The sequence below is a fragment of the Pseudorasbora parva genome, chromosome 4 (assembly GCF_024679245.1).
Source record: "Pseudorasbora parva isolate DD20220531a chromosome 4, ASM2467924v1, whole genome shotgun sequence".
NCBI classification, from domain to species: Eukaryota; Metazoa; Chordata; class Actinopteri; order Cypriniformes; family Gobionidae; genus Pseudorasbora; species Pseudorasbora parva.
The window spans coordinates 2,868,527-2,887,101 of record NC_090175.1 but is presented as its reverse complement, the minus strand read 5'-3'; the positions used below and the strand labels follow the sequence as shown (position 1 = coordinate 2,887,101).

The window sequence follows — 18,575 nt, the reverse complement described above, 5'->3', positions numbered from 1 at the left end:
TCATCATAGGGCGCCCCCTCAGCCACACGTTTTATTACTTATTAACCTGATTATTAGATTGAATTGATGGTGATTATTGATTATTAGTTCAGGCGTTAGGTCAGGCAAGTGCTCATCTTGCGCGTTCATCAAAAATGAGGCGTCTAAACCCCGCGGATGCACAGGGACGGAAAAAGAGAAAAAAAGAAAGGAAGAAAATTGAAAGAAAGCCCAGTATAGAGGTTAGTCTTCTTATCTCAGCCAATAAAATGTCAAACAAAATAAAATTACTTAGTATCAATCTTATCAACTAATATTTATTTTATAAATATTATTAATATTGTCATTAAGCTATCACTTGCTAGTTTTCTACATAATTACTATACGTATTGCAAACATAACTTCACTGACAATAATCTACAATAACCTACATGGATGTTATTTAAATATCAAAAGTCCAGTTCGTTATGAATATGGATAACGTATGCATGTTATTTATGAAAAGTACATACGTGGGCGACGGAAGGAAATAAATACGGCCTCTCGTTTTTTTTTTTTTTTTTACTGGAGCAGCCTAATGAAAGATGCCATATTATTTACATTAAAGACAAATATGCTGTGTTCACCTAATTCTTTACAGTGGCTGTAGTGTAATGGTAAGACGCACAGCATCAAGATTTGATGCAGATCGATCAGTGGTTCGATCCTGCCTTTTGCCACACTCGCTCTATTCCCTTTTCCCATCACATATCAAATTGGAAAGGCATATATTTTTAATAAAAAGTGAGAAAATGTTTGAAAAGTGGAAATAAAGCGTTCGTGTTTAATAATAAGTGCTTCTCAGTTAGGGGTAGGCCTAGGAAAACAGACGTGCTGAATTAGAGACGATAAAAGTGAGTGGAGTGGGGTGGGGGGCGCAAAACTCCATCTCGCCTAGGGCAACCAAAGAGCTAGAGCCGGCCCTGGTGGTAGAGGTCGACGCGTCAGAGGTGGGGGTAGGAGCGGTTCTTTCACAGCGCTCTCCCTCAGATGACAAGATGCACCCGTGCGCGTTTTTCTCCCATCATCTTTCTCCTGCCGAACGCAATTATGACATTGGTAACAGAGAGTTGTTGGCCGTCAAGTTAGCGTTGGAGGAGTGGCGTCATTGGCTTGAAGGGTCGGGGGTACCTTTTATTGTATGGACGGATCATAAGAACCTTGAATATATTAGATCTGCTAAAAGACTCAACTCCAGGCAGGCTCGGTGGGCACTTTTTTTCGGACGTTTTGACTTTGTTCTCTCGTACCGCCCCGGGTCTAAAAACATCAAACCCGACTCTTTATCTCGTATTTTTGATGCTTCCGAACGCCCGGTTACTCCCGAGTGTATTTTGCCAGAGAAGATAGTTATCTCTACACTCACATGGGAGATCGAATCGAAGGTCAAAGTGGCCTTAGAAGGGGTAACGCCCCCGCCCGGCGGCCCACCGAGTTGTTTGTTCGTTCCGGAGGGGTTAAGATCCGAGGTCCTCAAATGGGGTCACTGCTCCAACATTGCCTGTCATCCAGGGGTAAACCGCACTTGCAGTTTAATAAAGCAACGATTTTGGTGGCCACTTATGGCTCGCGACGTTCGCAGTTTTGTTTTGGCTTGCTCGGTCTGTGCGGTTGGTAAGACATCTAACCAACCTCCCCAGGGGTTACTTCAGCCGCTGTCTGTTCCTTCGAGACCCTGGTCCCACATCGCTCTAGATTTTGTTACCGCCCTCCCGCCCTCCCAGGGCAAGACGGTCGTTTTGACCGTCGTGGACCGATTCTCGAAGGCAGCACATTTCATTCCCTTGCCCAAATTACCCTCAGCCAAGGAGACAGCGGTATCTGTAGTAGATCACGTCTTTCGGTTACATGGCCTCCCGATGGACGTGGTCTCCGACAGAGGTTCCCAATTTGTGTCCAAATTTTGGCAGGAGTTTTGTAAATTACTAGGAGCCACGGTTAGTCTGTCTTCGGGTTATCACCCCCAAAGCAACGGTCAGACCGAGAGAGCCAATCAGGATCTGGAGAGAGTGTTGCGATGTTTGGTATCCAAGAATCCTTCATCCTGGAGCCAGCAACTCTCTATGGTTGAGTACGCTCATAACTCGTTACCAGTGTCATCTACGGGCCTTTCGCCATTTGAGTGTAGTGTAGGTTACCAGCCACCTATTTTTCCTAGTCTGGATTCCGAGGTCGCGGTCCCCTCTGTTCACGCCTTTATCCAGAGGTGTCATCGCACATGGACCAGAGCCCGTGAGACTCTGCTCCAGGTGGGAGCGCGCACCAAGGCTAAAGCCGATCGCCACCGGTCTAAGCCTCCCGTTTACGTCGTCGGTCAAAAAGTGTGGCTTTCTACCAAGAACATTCCTCTCCGCTCCGTATCTAATAAACTTGCTCCCAAATTTATCGGCCCGTTCACTGTCACCAAGATCATTAGTCCGGTGACAGTCCGCCTCAAACTCCCTCCGGCGTACAGGAGGATTCATCCCGCCTTCCATGTATCCAAAATCAAACCTGTTTTTCACTCCCACCTTAATCCGCCAGTCCCGGTTCCCCCACCGCCGCGACTCGTAGATGGGGAACCAACTTATTTGGTTAATCGCATTCTGGATTCTAGACGGAGGGGACGCGGTTTCCAGTACTTGGTGGACTGGGAAGGTTACGGTCCGGAGGAGAGAAGTTGGGTTCCTGCTAGGGACATTCTGGATCACTCCCTTATTGATGATTACAATCAACAGGTAAGGTCGGCTGGGAGCGTCAGGGGACGCTCCTAGGGGGAGGGGTACTGTCACGGTTCATGGATTCCCTGTCTCACTCTTGGGTGCGTGTTGAATGTAGGTGAGGGCGGAGCCTGGGATTGGCTCATCACGCACCTGTGGCTGATCACCTGCACCAGCTGCAACTCATCACCTTCACCCTATTTAGTCTCTCTGTTTCTCTCTTGTCTTTGTCAGAGCGTTGTTGGATGTTTCCCCTTGTGTCTCCGTGTTGGTTGTCGTTTCCCCCTTCCGTGAAACGCTGGATCCCTTCCCGGATTACCTGTACCGACCTCCCGAGTCACAGCTGCTCACAGCCTGCCCGTGTCGCCAACAGAGCCTCTCTCACTGCTCTGTCTTATCCGGACTTCTTCAGTGTTCTGAGTTTTGACTTCTGTGACACTATCCGTCAAATAAACTATTACTTGCTTTTGAATCCTGCCTCTGTGAATCCGTTACAGTAACAGAATGTGTTTATATAATTGGTTTAACCAATACAACAATTTTGTGTTTTCAGAGACAACGTCATCCGACACTGAAAGGGAAACAACACAGGATGACAAAAAGTCTGGTAAGATCCAACAGATCCATTGTTCAGTATGAGTTGAGAGAGATTGTATGACATTAAGATGGACGTCAGATGTACAGCATGGGTATGAGCGCTTGTACATGATCTCTTAGTCTCACCTCTCTGTGACAATCCCTTTGTGTGATTTCTTGACAGAATTTGTTCCTCTAATTGGTTTAACCAATTGCACTCTATAATTTAGCATTTCAAAAAACGACATCACCTGACATTGAAAGAGAAACATCCCAGGATAAAGAGTCTGGTAAGCCAATGGGAGCAGACAATGGACAGGACATTGACTTTTTCTATGGCAACCGGAGCTTCTAACAAATGACTTTACCAATCAGTGACTGGCTATTTTATTAAGAAGGCATGACTTATTCTGCCATTTTTCAAATTGCACTTTCTCCAGTTCATAATTAATGAAAGTACACTGTCTAAAGTCTTTGTTTAAAGTCTTTGGCCCTTTCCATACAATGACAAAAGAAAAGCTATTTACTGAAAAGCTATTCTGTGCTAAACTAAATTGAATCAATATTGAATTAAGCTACTAATAATAACACTATATTGACAGGATATACAGACAGGACAAGGTTAATGAATATCCAAACACATGCTTTATTTAGGAACACAGGGCAGATAATGGGGTGAACCAAAGCACTTGTAACCCAGTGAGAGATCGTGGATGAATAACAGTCTTGATAGATGTCTTACAGAGGAGTGATGGAGATGGTGAACCAGATACCTCAGCAGCCAGGATGGAAGGTGAGTAATGAAAGCCGGGAACATATGCTGGAAAAATCAAGGGGATCAGGTAAATGAGTCGTTCCTAGTTCAGGGCCAGTCAAGGACTGAATGTGAGCTGTGTGAACATATAGGGCCCTATCTTGCACCCAGCGCAATTGACTTTGTACACCGACGCATGTGTCATTCCTATTTTGCACCCACCCAAAGCGCGCTTTTCCCTCCACAGAAGCACGTCACTAAACTAGTGAATGAACTTGCGCTCCCTGGGCAGTTCAGCACAAAAAAGGAGGCGTGTTCCGGTGCAAACAATCCGGTGCTATTTTGCTGTTCCATTAAACAATTGCGCCAGTGACCAGAAAAAAGCTAGTCTAAAGTCAGTGGCGTGTTGTTCATTATGCTATTTTAAGGGCGCATGCTTGACCATAATGTATAGCGTACACAACGCGCATACACTTTGCTCATGTAATCTACACAGATGCAACAGTTATTTTTGCAAATCATAAATTGCTACACTAAAAAAATATTAACACATGAGATGACGGAAATCATTGTGGTGTGCCACGAAGATGTGAAAAAATAGGCATAAAACTAGCTTACAAATTATTCAGGCTAATTGTAGTAATTAAGGATCAGACCTGTTTGCCCAATTGTGGCAAGACATATATAAGGACATCTGACAAATTGGCTTGTCCGTCAAGAACCGGGGGGAAAAATCGACTGAAAAACTGAAAAAACTGTTTAAACGACGTTATTTTGGGGGGGTTTCTCCCATCCCCATACAACACAACTTCTCTGTCTTTCACTGCTCTTCCAAGAACATCAGTCTCCTCGGCTGTGAACCGCTCCTGGCGTGCGCCTGGTAAATACGCCATAATAATAGCAATCCATAATGGAACTTCCGCACCTGCTTTTAAAGGGAATGTTGGGTGACACTCTGATTGGTTTATTCACATTACGCCCAAACCACACCTCTGAATAATGAAGCTAAAATAGGGCCCATAGTGTACTGCTGATGAGGTGATTGATGACAGGTGCAGGTGGATCAGATTACTCGCTGTGTGGAGGAAGTGAGAGGGCCTGGCTGATCTGTGACATTACTTTCAATTTGAGGTGCAGGGGGCATGTCATCAGGGCAAGACTGGAGGTGTGGAGGGTCCACAAACAGGTGGGTAGAGGGGTTTTAACAATGACACATGAAATGCAGGGTGAATTCTGTAATGATGAGGTAGCTGGAGTGGGCCCAACTTCCGAGAGGGCAGATGCAGATAGATGTCTTCTGTAAGGACCCAGACGAGTTGTCCTGGATGGTAAGTAGGCATTTCTCCACGTCGTACATCTGCAAAGTGCCTTGTCCTAGATGTTAAGAAGGCATCTCTCCTAGATGTACATCTGCAAAGTGCCTCATCCTGGATGGTAAGTAGGCATGTCTCCTCGTTGTACATCTGCAAAATGCCTCGTCCCATACCCTATCGCTCTTCTGGAACCAGTGGTGGATGTTACGTACCAGTGTTCAACTGACCAGGGAAACAGAAGGGGTTGGAAACCAAGGATGCATTGAAAATAAGTGAGACTGATAGTAGACTGTCATAGGTAATTTTGAGCATATTCGGCCCAGGCCATTAAGTGGTACAATGTACTTGTCCTGGTGGCGCTGACAGAATGTTGGGAAGACGCGGTCAATCTCCCGCACCCTCCTCTCCGTTTCCCCATTTGCTTGGGGATGGTACATGGGCATCAAACTGATGGTCACACATGAGCTACAAGAAAGCCTTCCAGACATGTGAGATAAAAAAGATTGCAAGTTCTTATGGTTGGTAAGGACCACAAAAGGGTGACAAGCTCCCTCTAGCCAGTGCCTCTATTCCTCGAGGGCAAGTTTGATGGCAAGTAACTCTCTAATCCCGATGTTGTAGTTTTGTTCCGCAGAGGACAATTTCTTCGAAAAGAAGGCACATGGAAGAGGTTTGATTTCTCCTACTGCTGAGATAATACTGCCCCTATTTCTGTCATGGACACGTCAACTTCCACCAGAAAGGCCTTGTCAGGATCAGGAGGGCACAGGAGGGGAGCAATAGTGAAAGCATATTTCAGGTATTGCATTGCTTTGTAGGCCTTGGGGTTCCAGGACAGAGACTTGGGCTTGCCTTTCAGCAGTGATGTGAGGGGAGACATCAGGATGCTATAATTCAGGATAAACCAATGATAGAAATTTGCGAAACCCAGGAATCTTTGCAGCTCTTTGACTGCAGTGGGAGTGGACCATAAAGTGACTGAATTCACCTTCCCCTTGTCCATTGTGACTGCTTTTGTTTGAGGACCTCGGAGACATGGTGGCGATGTTCGGACGGATTCTGAGAGAAGATGAGGATATCGTCTTTATAGACTATTACAAACCTACAAACCTATTCAGGTCTCGGATAACCTCATTCATAAAATCTGGTAAAATGAAGGGGCACTGACCAGGCCTTACGGCATTACAAGATTGTGGCAAGGGGGGCGTGGTTCAGCGAGGTCTGCAGCGGGAGAGAGGGCCTCGGGACGAGCGGTAAGTGAGTGGGTTGGACGCAGATTAATAACACCTGTCTCTTGTTCTAGTAATGAGCGCGGAGACGGGATAAAACACCAGCGGAACCGGAGACCGAGGAGAGAGAGAGTCGGACTGTTGATGCCGAGACCCTGAGATATCCGGAAGCCGGAAGTGCGTGACCCGGAAGCGAAACTGAGCATACACAGAGACAAACACACGCTGAAGCGTGCACGTTTATTGATTTGAGTTATTAAGAATAAAAGAGCATCAACAGTCCTGCCGACCCCCGTGTCCTCTTCCTTCCTCACTATATCGAACTTGTTACACTGGTGCCGAAACCCGGGAAGGAAGCAGGACAGAGCCGCCGCCATGACAACGCCCTCCGCCTCGCCATTTGCGGAGATCATAACATCGCTCGCGGCCCTCCACCAGGAACATCACACGGCGTTGCTGGACCTTCGGACTGAACAGGAGCGCCGCTTCGCGGCCATAGTCCAAGGCCAGCAAGAGGACCGCGAGCAGTTCCGGAGCTGGATGGACCGGGAGGTTCGCGCCGAGGCCGCTGGGCGGGCCAGCGCACCGGTGCACGTGCCCCTGCAGAAGATGGGGCCGGAAGATGATCCCGAGGCCTTCGTGGATCTCTTCCAAAAAGCCGCGGAGGCCTGCGGGTGGCCCCGGGCACAGTGGCCGGTGCGCCTCATTCCACTGCTATCCGGCGAAGCCCAGGCGGCCGCGCAACATCTACCGGTTGCGAACCTCCTGGACTACGATGACCTGAAGCGGGCCATTCTTCAGCGGGTCGGCCGGACCCCAGAACAGCACCGCCAGCGTTTCCGCTCCCTGGAGTGGGGCGAGTCCGGTCGACCCTTCGCCTTGGCCCAACAGCTCCGGGACGAGTGCCGCAGATGGCTGCTGGCCGGCGGCAGCGACGTGGACCATGTCGTCGATCTGGTGGTGCTGGAGCAGTTCATCACTCGGCTCCCCAGGAAGACCGCCGAGTGGGTCCAGTGCCACCGGCCCACGTCGCTGGAGACGGCCATCAATTTGGCGGAGGACCACCTGGTGGCGTGCCCGGGGGTCGGCGCACCCCCACTAACTTCTCCCTCTCTCTCTCCCCCTTCTCTCTCTCTCTCTCGACCTGTCCCTCTCCCCAGGTCCCGCCCTCCAGGCCCTCCTCGCGTTCCCCCCAGAGGCCGGGGTGGGATGGGCCCTGGACCGTCTGGGAGTTCGCGGGTCCCGCCCAGGGGGGCGGGGCCGCTGGGGACGGGTAGTGACTATGGATCCGGTTCCGCCCCTTATCCGCGCTCAGCCTCCAACCCACTCCCCGCCGCCGGGGCGGCGGGTAGGCCTGGGCTGGCCTGCTGGCGGTGCGGTGATCCGGATCATTTTGTGGACCGATGTCCGATGATGGACATCGGAACAATGATCCGGATCCCGGACGTCCAGCGGACCACCCCCGATCAAGCAGGAGAGTACCAAATTCCTGTAAGTATCAAGGGGGGTACATATCAGGCCTTGGTGGATTCAGGATGTAACCAAACCTCGATCCATCAAAGCCTGATTCAGCCTGGGGCGTTGGATACAAGCCGCGTGGTTAAGGTGCGGTGTGTGCACGGGGATGTGGTGGAATATCCGGTTGTCCCAGTCACGATACAGTTTAGGGGGAAAAAGCATAGTGTTGAGGTGGCGGTTAGTCCCCACCTCCGGCATCCGCTAATTCTGGGGACGAATTGGCCCGCCTTTTCGGCGTTATTGGGGTCGTTGTGCGCGGATGCCGCTTGGGGAAACAAGGCTAGGAACGGGGCGGTGCGAGTGCAGGTTGGCGAGGCTGATACGGGGCCCTTGGGAACAGCTTCAGAGGAATCGAGCGGGGTCGAGAGACTGATTCTCTCGGACCGCGATGACTTCCCTCTGGAGCAGTCTCAAGACGAGACGCTAAAACATGCGTTTCAACAGGTCCGCACCATCGACGGTCAGCCCCTTCAACCCGCATTGCCCGTCACGTATCCTTATTTTGCCATAATTAAGGATAGGTTGTATCGAGTGACCCAAGACGCTCAGTCAAAAATGGATACAACCCAATTGTTAGTACCAAAGAGCCGCCGGGAAATGCTTTTTCAGGCGGCTCATTCTAACCCGATGGCGGGCCACCTGGGACAGGCGGCCACGCTGAATCGTTTAATGACCCGATTCTTTTGGCCAGGCATTTATGACAATGTGCGCAGGTGGTGCGCGTCTTGTCCTGAATGTCAGTTGGTGAACCCACTGGCCGCCCCAAAAGCGCCATTGCGCCCCCTTCCATTAATGCAGGTCCCCTTCGAGAGAATTGCGATGGACCTCATCGGGCCATTAGAACGATCCGCACGCGGGCATCGTTTTGCGCTAGTTATCGTGGACTACGCAACACGATACCCGGAAGCAGTGGCTCTCCGCAACATCTCGGCGAAGAGTGTTGCGGACGCACTGTTTCGTTTAATCTCCCGGGTGGGGATTCCGAAAGAAATCCTCACTGATCAAGGCACGGCGTTTATGTCACGCACGTTAAGCGAATTGTATGGATTATTGGGCATTAAATCCATTCGAACCAGCGTCTATCACCCACAAACAGACGGGTTGGTCGAACGATTTAATCGCACTCTTAAATCCATGATCCGTAAATTCGTACAAGAAGACGCCAAGAATTGGGATCGGTGGTTAGAACCCCTCTTATTTGCTGTGCGCGAGGTCCCGCAAGCCTCCACGGGGTTTTCCCCCTTCGAGCTTCTCTACGGGCGTCAGCCACGGGGGGTGCTGGACGTCCTACGAGAAACTTGGGAGGAGGGGCCGTCGTTGGCCAAAAACGAAATTCAGTACGTCATGGACTTGCGAACAAAACTCCACACATTGGGGCGGCTATCTAGGGAGAATTTGTTACAAGCCCAGGACCGCCAGAGCCGGTCATATAACAGGGGTACTAAACTGCGCAAATTCACACCGGGAGAGAAAGTGCTCGTTCTACTCCCAACCTCGAGCTCAAAATTAATGTCGAAGTGGCAGGGGCCGTTTGAGGTCGCACGACAGATAGGAGAGCTCGATTATGAAGTGATACGATCCGATAGGAACGGGGCACGTCAAATATACCACCTCAATCTGCTGAAAAAATGGAATGAGGTGGAATCGGTGTTGTTGGCAACGGTGATCGGGGGAGAGGATGATCTCGGGCCAGAGGCGAGCATTAAAGCGCAATCAGTCGCGCTGGCCCCTGGGGGAGATCACCTCTCACCGTTACAACTCGCTGATTTATCGAAATTGCAGGCGGAGTTCGCCGACGTGTTCTCGCCCCTACCGGGACGTACCGACTTGATTCAGCACCATATCGAGACCGAGCCGGGCGTGGTAGTTCGCAGCCGGCCGTACCGCTTGCCTGAACACAAGAAAAAAGTAGTTCAGGACGAATTAGGCGCAATGCTCGACATGGGAGTAATCGAGGAGTCCAACAGTGACTGGGCGAGCCCGATAGTTTTGGTCCCCAAAACGGACGGCTCGGTCAGGTTCTGTGTGGACTACCGCAAGGTGAACGCTGTGTCGAAGTTCGACGCGTATCCAATGCCACGGGTTGACGAGTTGCTTGATCGGTTAGGCTCGGCTCGATTTTATTCGACACTGGACTTAACAAAGGGCTATTGGCAGATCCCCTTGTCTCCATTGTCCAAAGAAAAAACAGCTTTCACCACGCCGTTCGGATTACACCAATTCGTCACGCTTCCTTTCGGCTTGTTCGGGGCACCCGCGACCTTCCAGCGACTCATGGATAGGATTTTGCGTCCCCATGCTGCATATGCTGCGGCGTACCTAGATGACATAGTGATCTATAGTCACGACTGGCAGCGGCATATGCAGCATGTGAGGGCGGTCCTGAGGTCGCTGAGGAGAGCGGGGCTCACGGCCAATCCGAAGAAGTGTGCGATTGGGCGGGTGGAAGTAAGGTATCTGGGCTTCCACTTGGGTCATGGACAGGTGCGTCCTCAAATTGATAAGACTGCCGCAATTGCAACCTGTCCGAGGCCCAAGACCAAAAAGGAGGTAAGACAGTTCTTGGGGCTGGCGGGATATTATAGACGGTTTATACCAAATTATTCGGACCTCACCAGCCCTTTGACTGATCTTACTAAAAAGGGGCTACCAGATACGGTCCAGTGGACGGAGCCGTGTCAACAGGCTTTTACCCAAGTAAAGGCTGCCCTATGTGGCGGGCCGCTGTTACACTCCCCTGACTTTTCTCTCCCTTTCTTGTTGCAGACTGACGCGTCGGACAGGGGGCTGGGCGCAGTCCTCGCCCAGGAGGTGGAGGGGGGAGAGCGGCCGGTGCTGTACATTAGCCGTAAGCTCTCTAAGAGAGAAGCTAGGTACAGCACCATAGAAAAGGAGTGTTTGGCCATCAGATGGGCCGTTCTCACCCTCCGCTACTACCTCCTGGGGCGGGAGTTCACTCTCTGTTCGGACCACGCTCCTCTCCAATGGCTCCACCGCATGAAGGATACCAACGCGCGGATCACCCGTTGGTATCTGGCTCTTCAGCCGTTTAAGTTCAAGGTGGTCCACAGGCCGGGTGCTCAGATGGCTGTGGCCGATTTCCTCTCCAGAAATGGGGGGGGGGGGGCTGCAGGCCGGACGGCTCCCCGGCCTGAGTCGGGCGGTGGGGGTATGTGGCAAGGGGGGCGTGGTTCAGCGAGGTCTGCAGCGGGAGAGAGGGCCTCGGGACGAGCGGTAAGTGAGTGGGTTGGACGCAGATTAATAACACCTGTCTCTTGTTCTAGTAATGAGCGCGGAGACGGGATAAAACACCAGCGGAACCGGAGACCGAGGAGAGAGAGAGTCGGACTGTTGATGCCGAGACCCTGAGATATCCGGAAGCCGGAAGTGCGTGACCCGGAAGCGAAACTGAGCATACACAGAGACAAACACACGCTGAAGCGTGCACGTTTATTGATTTGAGTTATTAAGAATAAAAGAGCATCAACAGTCCTGCCGACCCCCGTGTCCTCTTCCTTCCTCACTATATCGAACTTGTTACAAAGATACTGGTTGGAGAGACCACACCAATGAATGGAAGGAATGCGGTCTTCCATTCATCTCCAGCATGGATTCGGACCAGTTTGTACTTGCTTTGGAGGTCTACATTGGAGAAGATTTGAGACTTGCTCCACGCAGTTGTTCCAGAGCCGGAGAATTTTTCGAGAATTTTTCGGTGATCTTGTTTAGAGCCTGGTAATGAGTGCAAGGCCACAAGCCTCTGTCCTTTTTTGCCACAAAGAAGAAACTGGAAGCAGCAGGAGAAGTCGATGTACTAATGTAGCCTTGCTTGAGAGCCTTCTCTATATACTCTTCCATGGCCGTCTGTTCGGGCATGGAAAGTAGATACACATCCTCTGAGACATGGTACTGACTCACCCTGTTGTCTTCTGTAGCTACTTGACAGCTGAAACTATTACTGTGAAGCTGCTTTTAAACAATCTGTATTGAATAAATCGCTATAGAATTAAAGGGGAAATGATATGAAACAAGTCACATGGGCACATTTAAGACAATGTTTTTCCATAAGAGCCTGACACCTTCTAGTTACTTGCTGCTTTCAATGTACAGAAAAAAAAATCAAACTAATCATCACTTCATTTTGATGTGTGTCCATTTAACAAATACTGTTGACTATAAGTAATATTCCACCTACGTGTCTACTAACTCTTATTAGAGTGTTAATGGAGTGTTAGTTCTTGACATAATTTGTTTCTATATTTGGTTTAACCTACACTCTATGATTGTTTATTTTCAGAAACAATGTCACCTGACACTGAAAGAGAAACATCCAAGGATAAAGAAAACTCTGGTAAGACCTGTTTCCCATTTTGAGTACAAAGTGATCTTATAAAATAAAGTGTTTGATGTACAGAATGTGTATGAATGCTTGTAGATAAATGTCATATTCTTATTTGACAATCTCTTTGTGTTATATTTGTGACACAACAGGCACTGTTGTGATAGTTGCGGTTTCTGTGGGTTTGATTCTGCTGGCTGTGTGTTTAGTGCTCATGTTGCTCAAAATAAAATTTAACCACAAACATGGTGAGACACACATATACACACACACACACACACACTCACTCACACACAAATTACTGCATGTTTGAGTTTTGAGTTGGTCAGCCTCTGCTGTCAGAAATTCACATACAATTAAAATAATCTCTCATCTTCTCAGTCAGATGTTGCTCTTGTTCCCACAGGCATCAGTTCATCATCAGACAGAAGAGAGACAGGAGATCATGAAGTGGTGAGATTCAGAACTGATCTGTTCTTCAATATGTGTAATAAAGTGGCCAAGTGTGCTGCACGTTTGAACAGAGACTTTATGTTTGTGGCATTTTGCTTCCTACAGGCTCAAGAAGAGATTCAAGACTCAGATCATGCATCAACTCCTCTCTATTCAACAGTACAATTACCCACAAACCCCTCTGATTCACAGAATCCACTTTACTCGACAGTCCAATTACCCACAAACCCCTCTGATTCACAGAATCCACTCTACTCGACAGTCCAATTACCCACAAACCCCTCTGATTCACAGAATCCACTTTACTCGGCGGTCCAATTACCCACAAATCCCTCTGATTCACAGAATCCACTTTACTCGGCGGTCCAATTTCCCACAATCCCCTCCCTCTGAGCTCCTTTACGTTGGTTAACAGAAGCATGATGAGTTCAGTAAGGATGAGATTCACTCTGATTATGCATCTATCACAGAATTGTACCAAACTAATATTATATTACCATTGCAATTGGTTTGTTTTTTTATGTGTTTTTTTTACAAAACTAGAATCATATAAGTCACTGAGAATATAATGACTGAGCCACTGGCAAAAATCATTCATTTTCATTGAGTAACCCAGGTAGGGTTATGAACCGAAATGCGTGTGCTTTTTAACATGACTTTAAACCATTCAGCAACTCACTTTTTTCTGTGTTGTAGACACATCCAAAACTTATTTTTGCACTTGAGCAAACAAATACACACAAAATATGTCAAAATATCCTAGTTTTGGATATGATATGTCAAAATATCCTATAAAACAGTCGGATATGTCTTAAGTGAACATAAACCGTTGAGAAAGATAACAGGTGTAACAGTATATTGGATCCGTGCAGCTCTTAAAGGGACAGCAGTTAAATTCCTGTTGTCATCTCTATAATAATGTTAATCAAACAACAAAGAGAAAATTCACCCGCTGTTCTTGAATGAAAAACTTTTGTAACTATATTTGTAATGTTTATTTTAGTCATAAAGTGCAGTGTTATTTTACATTTGATTATAGTTTCTTAATACATATTATTTCAATAGTATCTCAGTTTTATTTATTTGTGTGATTGCTTGTTTGTTCTTTTTTTAATTACTGAGTGTTTACTTTTCTTTAATAATGCTTGAAAATTATATTAGTTAGGCTTATTGTTTTCGCTGATATTTTAAACAACTTTTGTAAATTCTTGATTTTTGTTTGTGGTTTTCAGCTACAATTAAATGTTTTGCAAGAAGACTAATAAATGTGAATGATATCTAAGTTTTTTTTTTACCTTATTGGAATCAAAATTATGAATTGATAAGCAGCAGCTCAGAGAAAGAGCAAGAAAATATTTGTAATGACAGGCAGTTTATCATTACAAATGTATTTGATGTAATACAAATCAGTGTTTTGTTGGTAAGCTAAAGAAATTACACTGTAACTTGCCAATACTGAGCAGCAGAATACATTTCAATCTTCAAATGAATAAATGAAAACACTGTGCTACTGTAATTATAACAATGATCAGGATTATGTTCTGCTTTGAATTAATAATACATGTTTGTATTATTCCCATGTATCATTTTCAATAAAAGTTTCTACTGAATACATTTATGCAATCCGTTTTCATCAATATTTCTGGCATCCAGATTTAAATGTGCATTGGTGTGACTTTTCTCTGTGTTGGTTTGCTGATTACCTGTTTTCAAATCTGCTGCCCTTAAAGACTGGAACCAACTGTAGACAACAGTGCATTGGTGTAAGGGTGTTGGTGGTTAAGTTGAAGAGGTGTGTTGATCATCAATCACTAACCCCAAGATTCCTTGCTGTCCTAATTTGTGTTATTGTTGTGGACAGGGCCGTGCACAGACATTTTGAGTGGCAGTGGCCCAAACCAAAAAAGGGGCACTATAAGGGGATTGAGTATCATCTTAATACAGAGAATGAATAATAAACCTTTTACAATCATACTGTAAATACAATTGTTAGGCGCTAGTGCTAATTAAATTTATGTTCTTCTAATTATTCTTACAAAAAGTTGATTCTGGGCTACTTTGATCACTTTTCTATTTAATTTCTTTATTGGAGATTTAAGTAGCAAATGAGAATCACAAAAATTATTGAATATATTTTGAGACAAAGGTCTTGTTTATGATTTATGTAAATCATACGCAACATTTTTTTAATAACAGAATATGTAAACTATGGTATTTGGGGTAAAAGGCATATTTAACATGATAATAAACAGCTGATTCCATTTGTTGACATGACATGGGTAAGATTCAGCTGGTAAATTTCTTAAGTTGGGTGTCCAATCTTAGAGGTAACATCATATTTATAATAAATATATGATAATAATCATATAAAACAAATATATTTGGTTTGTTACAACGATAAAACTGTATTAAATTACAATGGGATTTCATTCATTCAGTGTTTTCAGATTATAATTACTTATGTAAGCCTATATTTGTCATTCTGAGTATATACATATGATATGACAAACATGGACATGTAGTATACTTCCTTTTATATTAATTTAGAAAAGATAAGAAACGTATGGTTGTTTGTCAAATGGTAGACATTTGAACTTGGAAATAAATGTAAAAGACTTTACAACAGTGTTAAATTAGATTTTCCGTGTATCTTTCCACCATGTATATTTCCTTGTCCGCTGTAGAGTAATGCAGGGAGTCTTGTGAGAGGTTGTTAAGCCAGCCTATCAGAATTTAGCAGTCTCATCCCTGATTTGGCTGGAAATGAATTATGTCATATTATAACGTTGAGTTATGTTGCTAAGTGAGCCGTGGAGCAGTCAATGCGGGTATCCGAGCGCAAGCAAACGAGACGTTGCACATGTGAAATATAACGTCGGCGCACATCCAAATAAGCTTATTTTAAATGCAAAATTGATTTTCGTTAACTCGAAGTACACTCATTTGCGAGACGAACATTTCTCCACAAAACTCAGTTCACGCGCACGCGAAATGCCCTTTTGCGCGCTCAAAATATGATCTTGCGCACGCAGAATTGTGTCAGAATAGTAACCCCATACAAGAGGGGCACTTTAGCCGATGAGGGCAAAGGGGCAGTGGCTCTAGCCACCGGGCCACCCCCCTGTGCACGGCCCTGGTTGTGGACGACTGACTGATCTGCAGGGAGAACAAGCAATTATTTGAGGATAAAATCTGTAGATGACACCCACTTCGACTTTAAAATTAGTTACAGACCATGTGACGAGAACACTGTGCCTTCACTCTCCAGGTGTAACTCATGTAATCCCTCCTGTTTGAACTGCCCACTCCAAGCGGGACTCAAACCTGGGTCAGCCGGCATGAGAGTCGGATGGCTAAAGGAGGAGTCTAACAACCTCTAGTGTCAGTCACTAGAGTGTCTCTTGAGATCAGAGGAGTGAGGTTTACTCACACAGCAACTACTAGCTAGCTCCTGTTACGCTCAAAAACCTCCTAAAACAATTTCCCTTCGGCCATCTTCGCATGTCCAATCGAGTGGACTCTGAATGACCAGATAACATCTGCCACAAGAGACAAACATGCTCTGCCGGGAGGTCCTGAGGGTCGCACCTACGTACCATCCAGCCTGCACATAACCTTCATGAACTCACTTTTCTCCAGGATCTGGGAATCCAAGTAAACCAAAAAACCCTCTCACTCCTCCGTCAATGCTACTGGTGGCCTAGTATGCCCCAGAATGTCCAATGCTTCGTTCAAGGATGCCCCATTTGAGCAATCTCCAAAACACCAAGACAACTACTGGAAGCCAAGCTCCAGCCACTACCCATTTCTCAATGACCATGGTCTCACCCAGGAATAGACTTTGTCAAGAGCTGCATCCATCCAGCTGTTAACCATTTGTTTCAGGAGAGCAAGAGGTTTTGAGACTCAGCCCATGTCCATCTACAGGGGTCCAGAGACACAACAGCCAAGCCAATGCTAGAAGAGCTACCACTGAGACATACCATCCAGAACAAAAGGTCTCCATTAGAGACATCCATGTCTTGCTGCCCTGTTGTAAATGGTATATGGACTGCATTTATATAGCACTTTCAACAGACCCAAGGCCATCCGATTTTACATATTGCCTCACATTCACCCATTCATACACCAATGGCGATGTCAGTCATGCAAGCCTCCATCCAGCTCATCGGGATCAGCTAGGCTTAGATGTCTTGCTCATGGACACCTCGACACTTGGTCAGGTGGAACCGGGGATTGAAAAAACAACCTTCCAGTTTGTAGCCAACCTACATGAACCTCTGAGCCACTGCCACCCCCCAGGAGGAAAAGTTGACTCCCCAATTCACCGGCCCATTTACAATCCAAAAACAAATCAATGATGTGACTTACCACCTCAGAATTTCACCCAGTTTTCACATATCCCTGCTCAAACCTTTCCACGTCTTTCTTCTCCCTTCTTCCACATCTGGTGCTACTGACATACCTCCTGTTTTTGTTAAAGCAGATGAAAACCAGGTCTACACTGTTCATTCAATCCTTGAATCCCCATGATGAGGCAACCATCTAGAATACCTTGTGGACTGGGAAGGATAAGGTCCAGAGGACAGATCCACGTATACATGGTATCCACAATGGGTTCCATGCAATGACATTCTAGATCCTACTCTACATCGCACTCTACTCACCGACTTGCATAAAATCCATCCGGGACATCCAGCACCCTAAGACAGAGGTCATCCTTGACGCCGCTGCCTGTGGAGGGGGAATACCAGAACACCTGAATACTAACCTGCCACAACCCTCATCAAACACCCTTCATAAGCACAAATCAATCAATCCTTTGGTCGGCCATTCATCTGTTTGCAGCTGCACGTGACGTAACTGTGACGTCTAAATGGATCTATAGCAACAATATTTGGTTTATAGACAAAAGAGAACTGGAGCGCTGTTGGAATCCCTTGCAGCCTCTGGTGCTCTTGGAAGGGTTAAATGTTGAAAAAGAATAAGGAAAAAAAATCCAAGTCCAGACACTCAATGGGAGGCAAAAGTAAAAAAGCCTTTATTGGTAGGGCTAAAACATATGTAAATAGCTTAAATGAGAACCTAAAATTTAGTCTGGGTCTACAGATCTCAAAAGATAATGAGGGATTCTTACATACTTCTATCTTCAGAAAGGCAACAGAACGTAATAACTTATTGCATGCTAATAGTTTTCATCCCTCATGGCTCATTGATAACATACCTTTTGGACAGATCCAGAGACTAAGGCGTATATGTGATTCAGATCAGGATTTCCAGTATCAATCTATGGATATGCAGCAGCGTTTTCGACAAAGAGGTTATCAAACACAAACTCTCGTTCAAGCTCATAATCGAGCCCAATCACTTGAAAGGAAGAGCCTGCTTCAGTCTAGACCCAAAAGAGTATCAACACAGAAACCCTATTTTGTCACTCATTACAGCAAGGAGGCTGTCCAGATTAAACACATTATAAAGAAAAACTGGAACATTATTGAATGTGACCCGACTCTATGGGAAATATTCACGGAATCCCCTGGGATAAGCTTTAGGAAGGCCCCCACACTTAAAGACAAGTTAGTAAGAAGTTACCTCCCTGCTCCTAAACGTGAAACTTGGCTTTGTCAACCCAAGGGTAACTTTCCTTGTTGTAATTGTAATTATTGTGAGAATATT

The 18,575-nt window shown here is 46.4% G+C and overlaps 2 protein-coding genes across 4 annotated transcripts in view; both read left to right on the top strand.

Annotated features, from left to right (window-relative positions):
* Positions 1-14,513, top strand: part of LOC137072667 (polymeric immunoglobulin receptor-like) — a 63,217-nt gene extending 48,704 nt beyond the window's left edge. Inside the window, exons 12-16 of one of the 2 annotated variants that reach the window (XM_067440572.1) lie at positions 3,271-3,324; positions 12,405-12,458; positions 12,599-12,694; positions 12,853-12,899; positions 13,005-14,513. In XM_067440572.1, coding sequence (XP_067296673.1) covers positions 3,271-3,324; positions 12,405-12,458; positions 12,599-12,694; positions 12,853-12,899; positions 13,005-13,292 — 539 coding nt within the window. In that variant the 3' untranslated portion in view covers positions 13,293-14,513. The remainder of the gene's footprint in view (positions 1-3,270; positions 3,325-12,404; positions 12,459-12,598; positions 12,695-12,852; positions 12,900-13,004) is intronic. The other variant, XM_067440573.1, reaches the window with a different exon arrangement.
* LOC137072702 (uncharacterized) lies at positions 6,550-11,606 on the top strand. 2 transcript variants are annotated; one of them, XM_067440629.1, is made up of 2 exons: positions 6,550-7,862; positions 11,392-11,606. In XM_067440629.1, the coding sequence occupies exons 1-2, from the start codon at positions 6,965-6,967 to the stop codon at positions 11,412-11,414; spliced, it is 921 nt and encodes a 306-aa protein (XP_067296730.1). In that variant the 5' UTR covers positions 6,550-6,964; the 3' UTR covers positions 11,415-11,606. The 2 variants fall into 2 exon arrangements, 1 of the variants encoding a protein (XP_067296730.1); XR_010904657.1 differs by lacking the exon at positions 6,550-7,862 and adding an exon at positions 7,882-8,080.
* Positions 14,514-18,575: the final 4,062 nt, after the last annotated feature.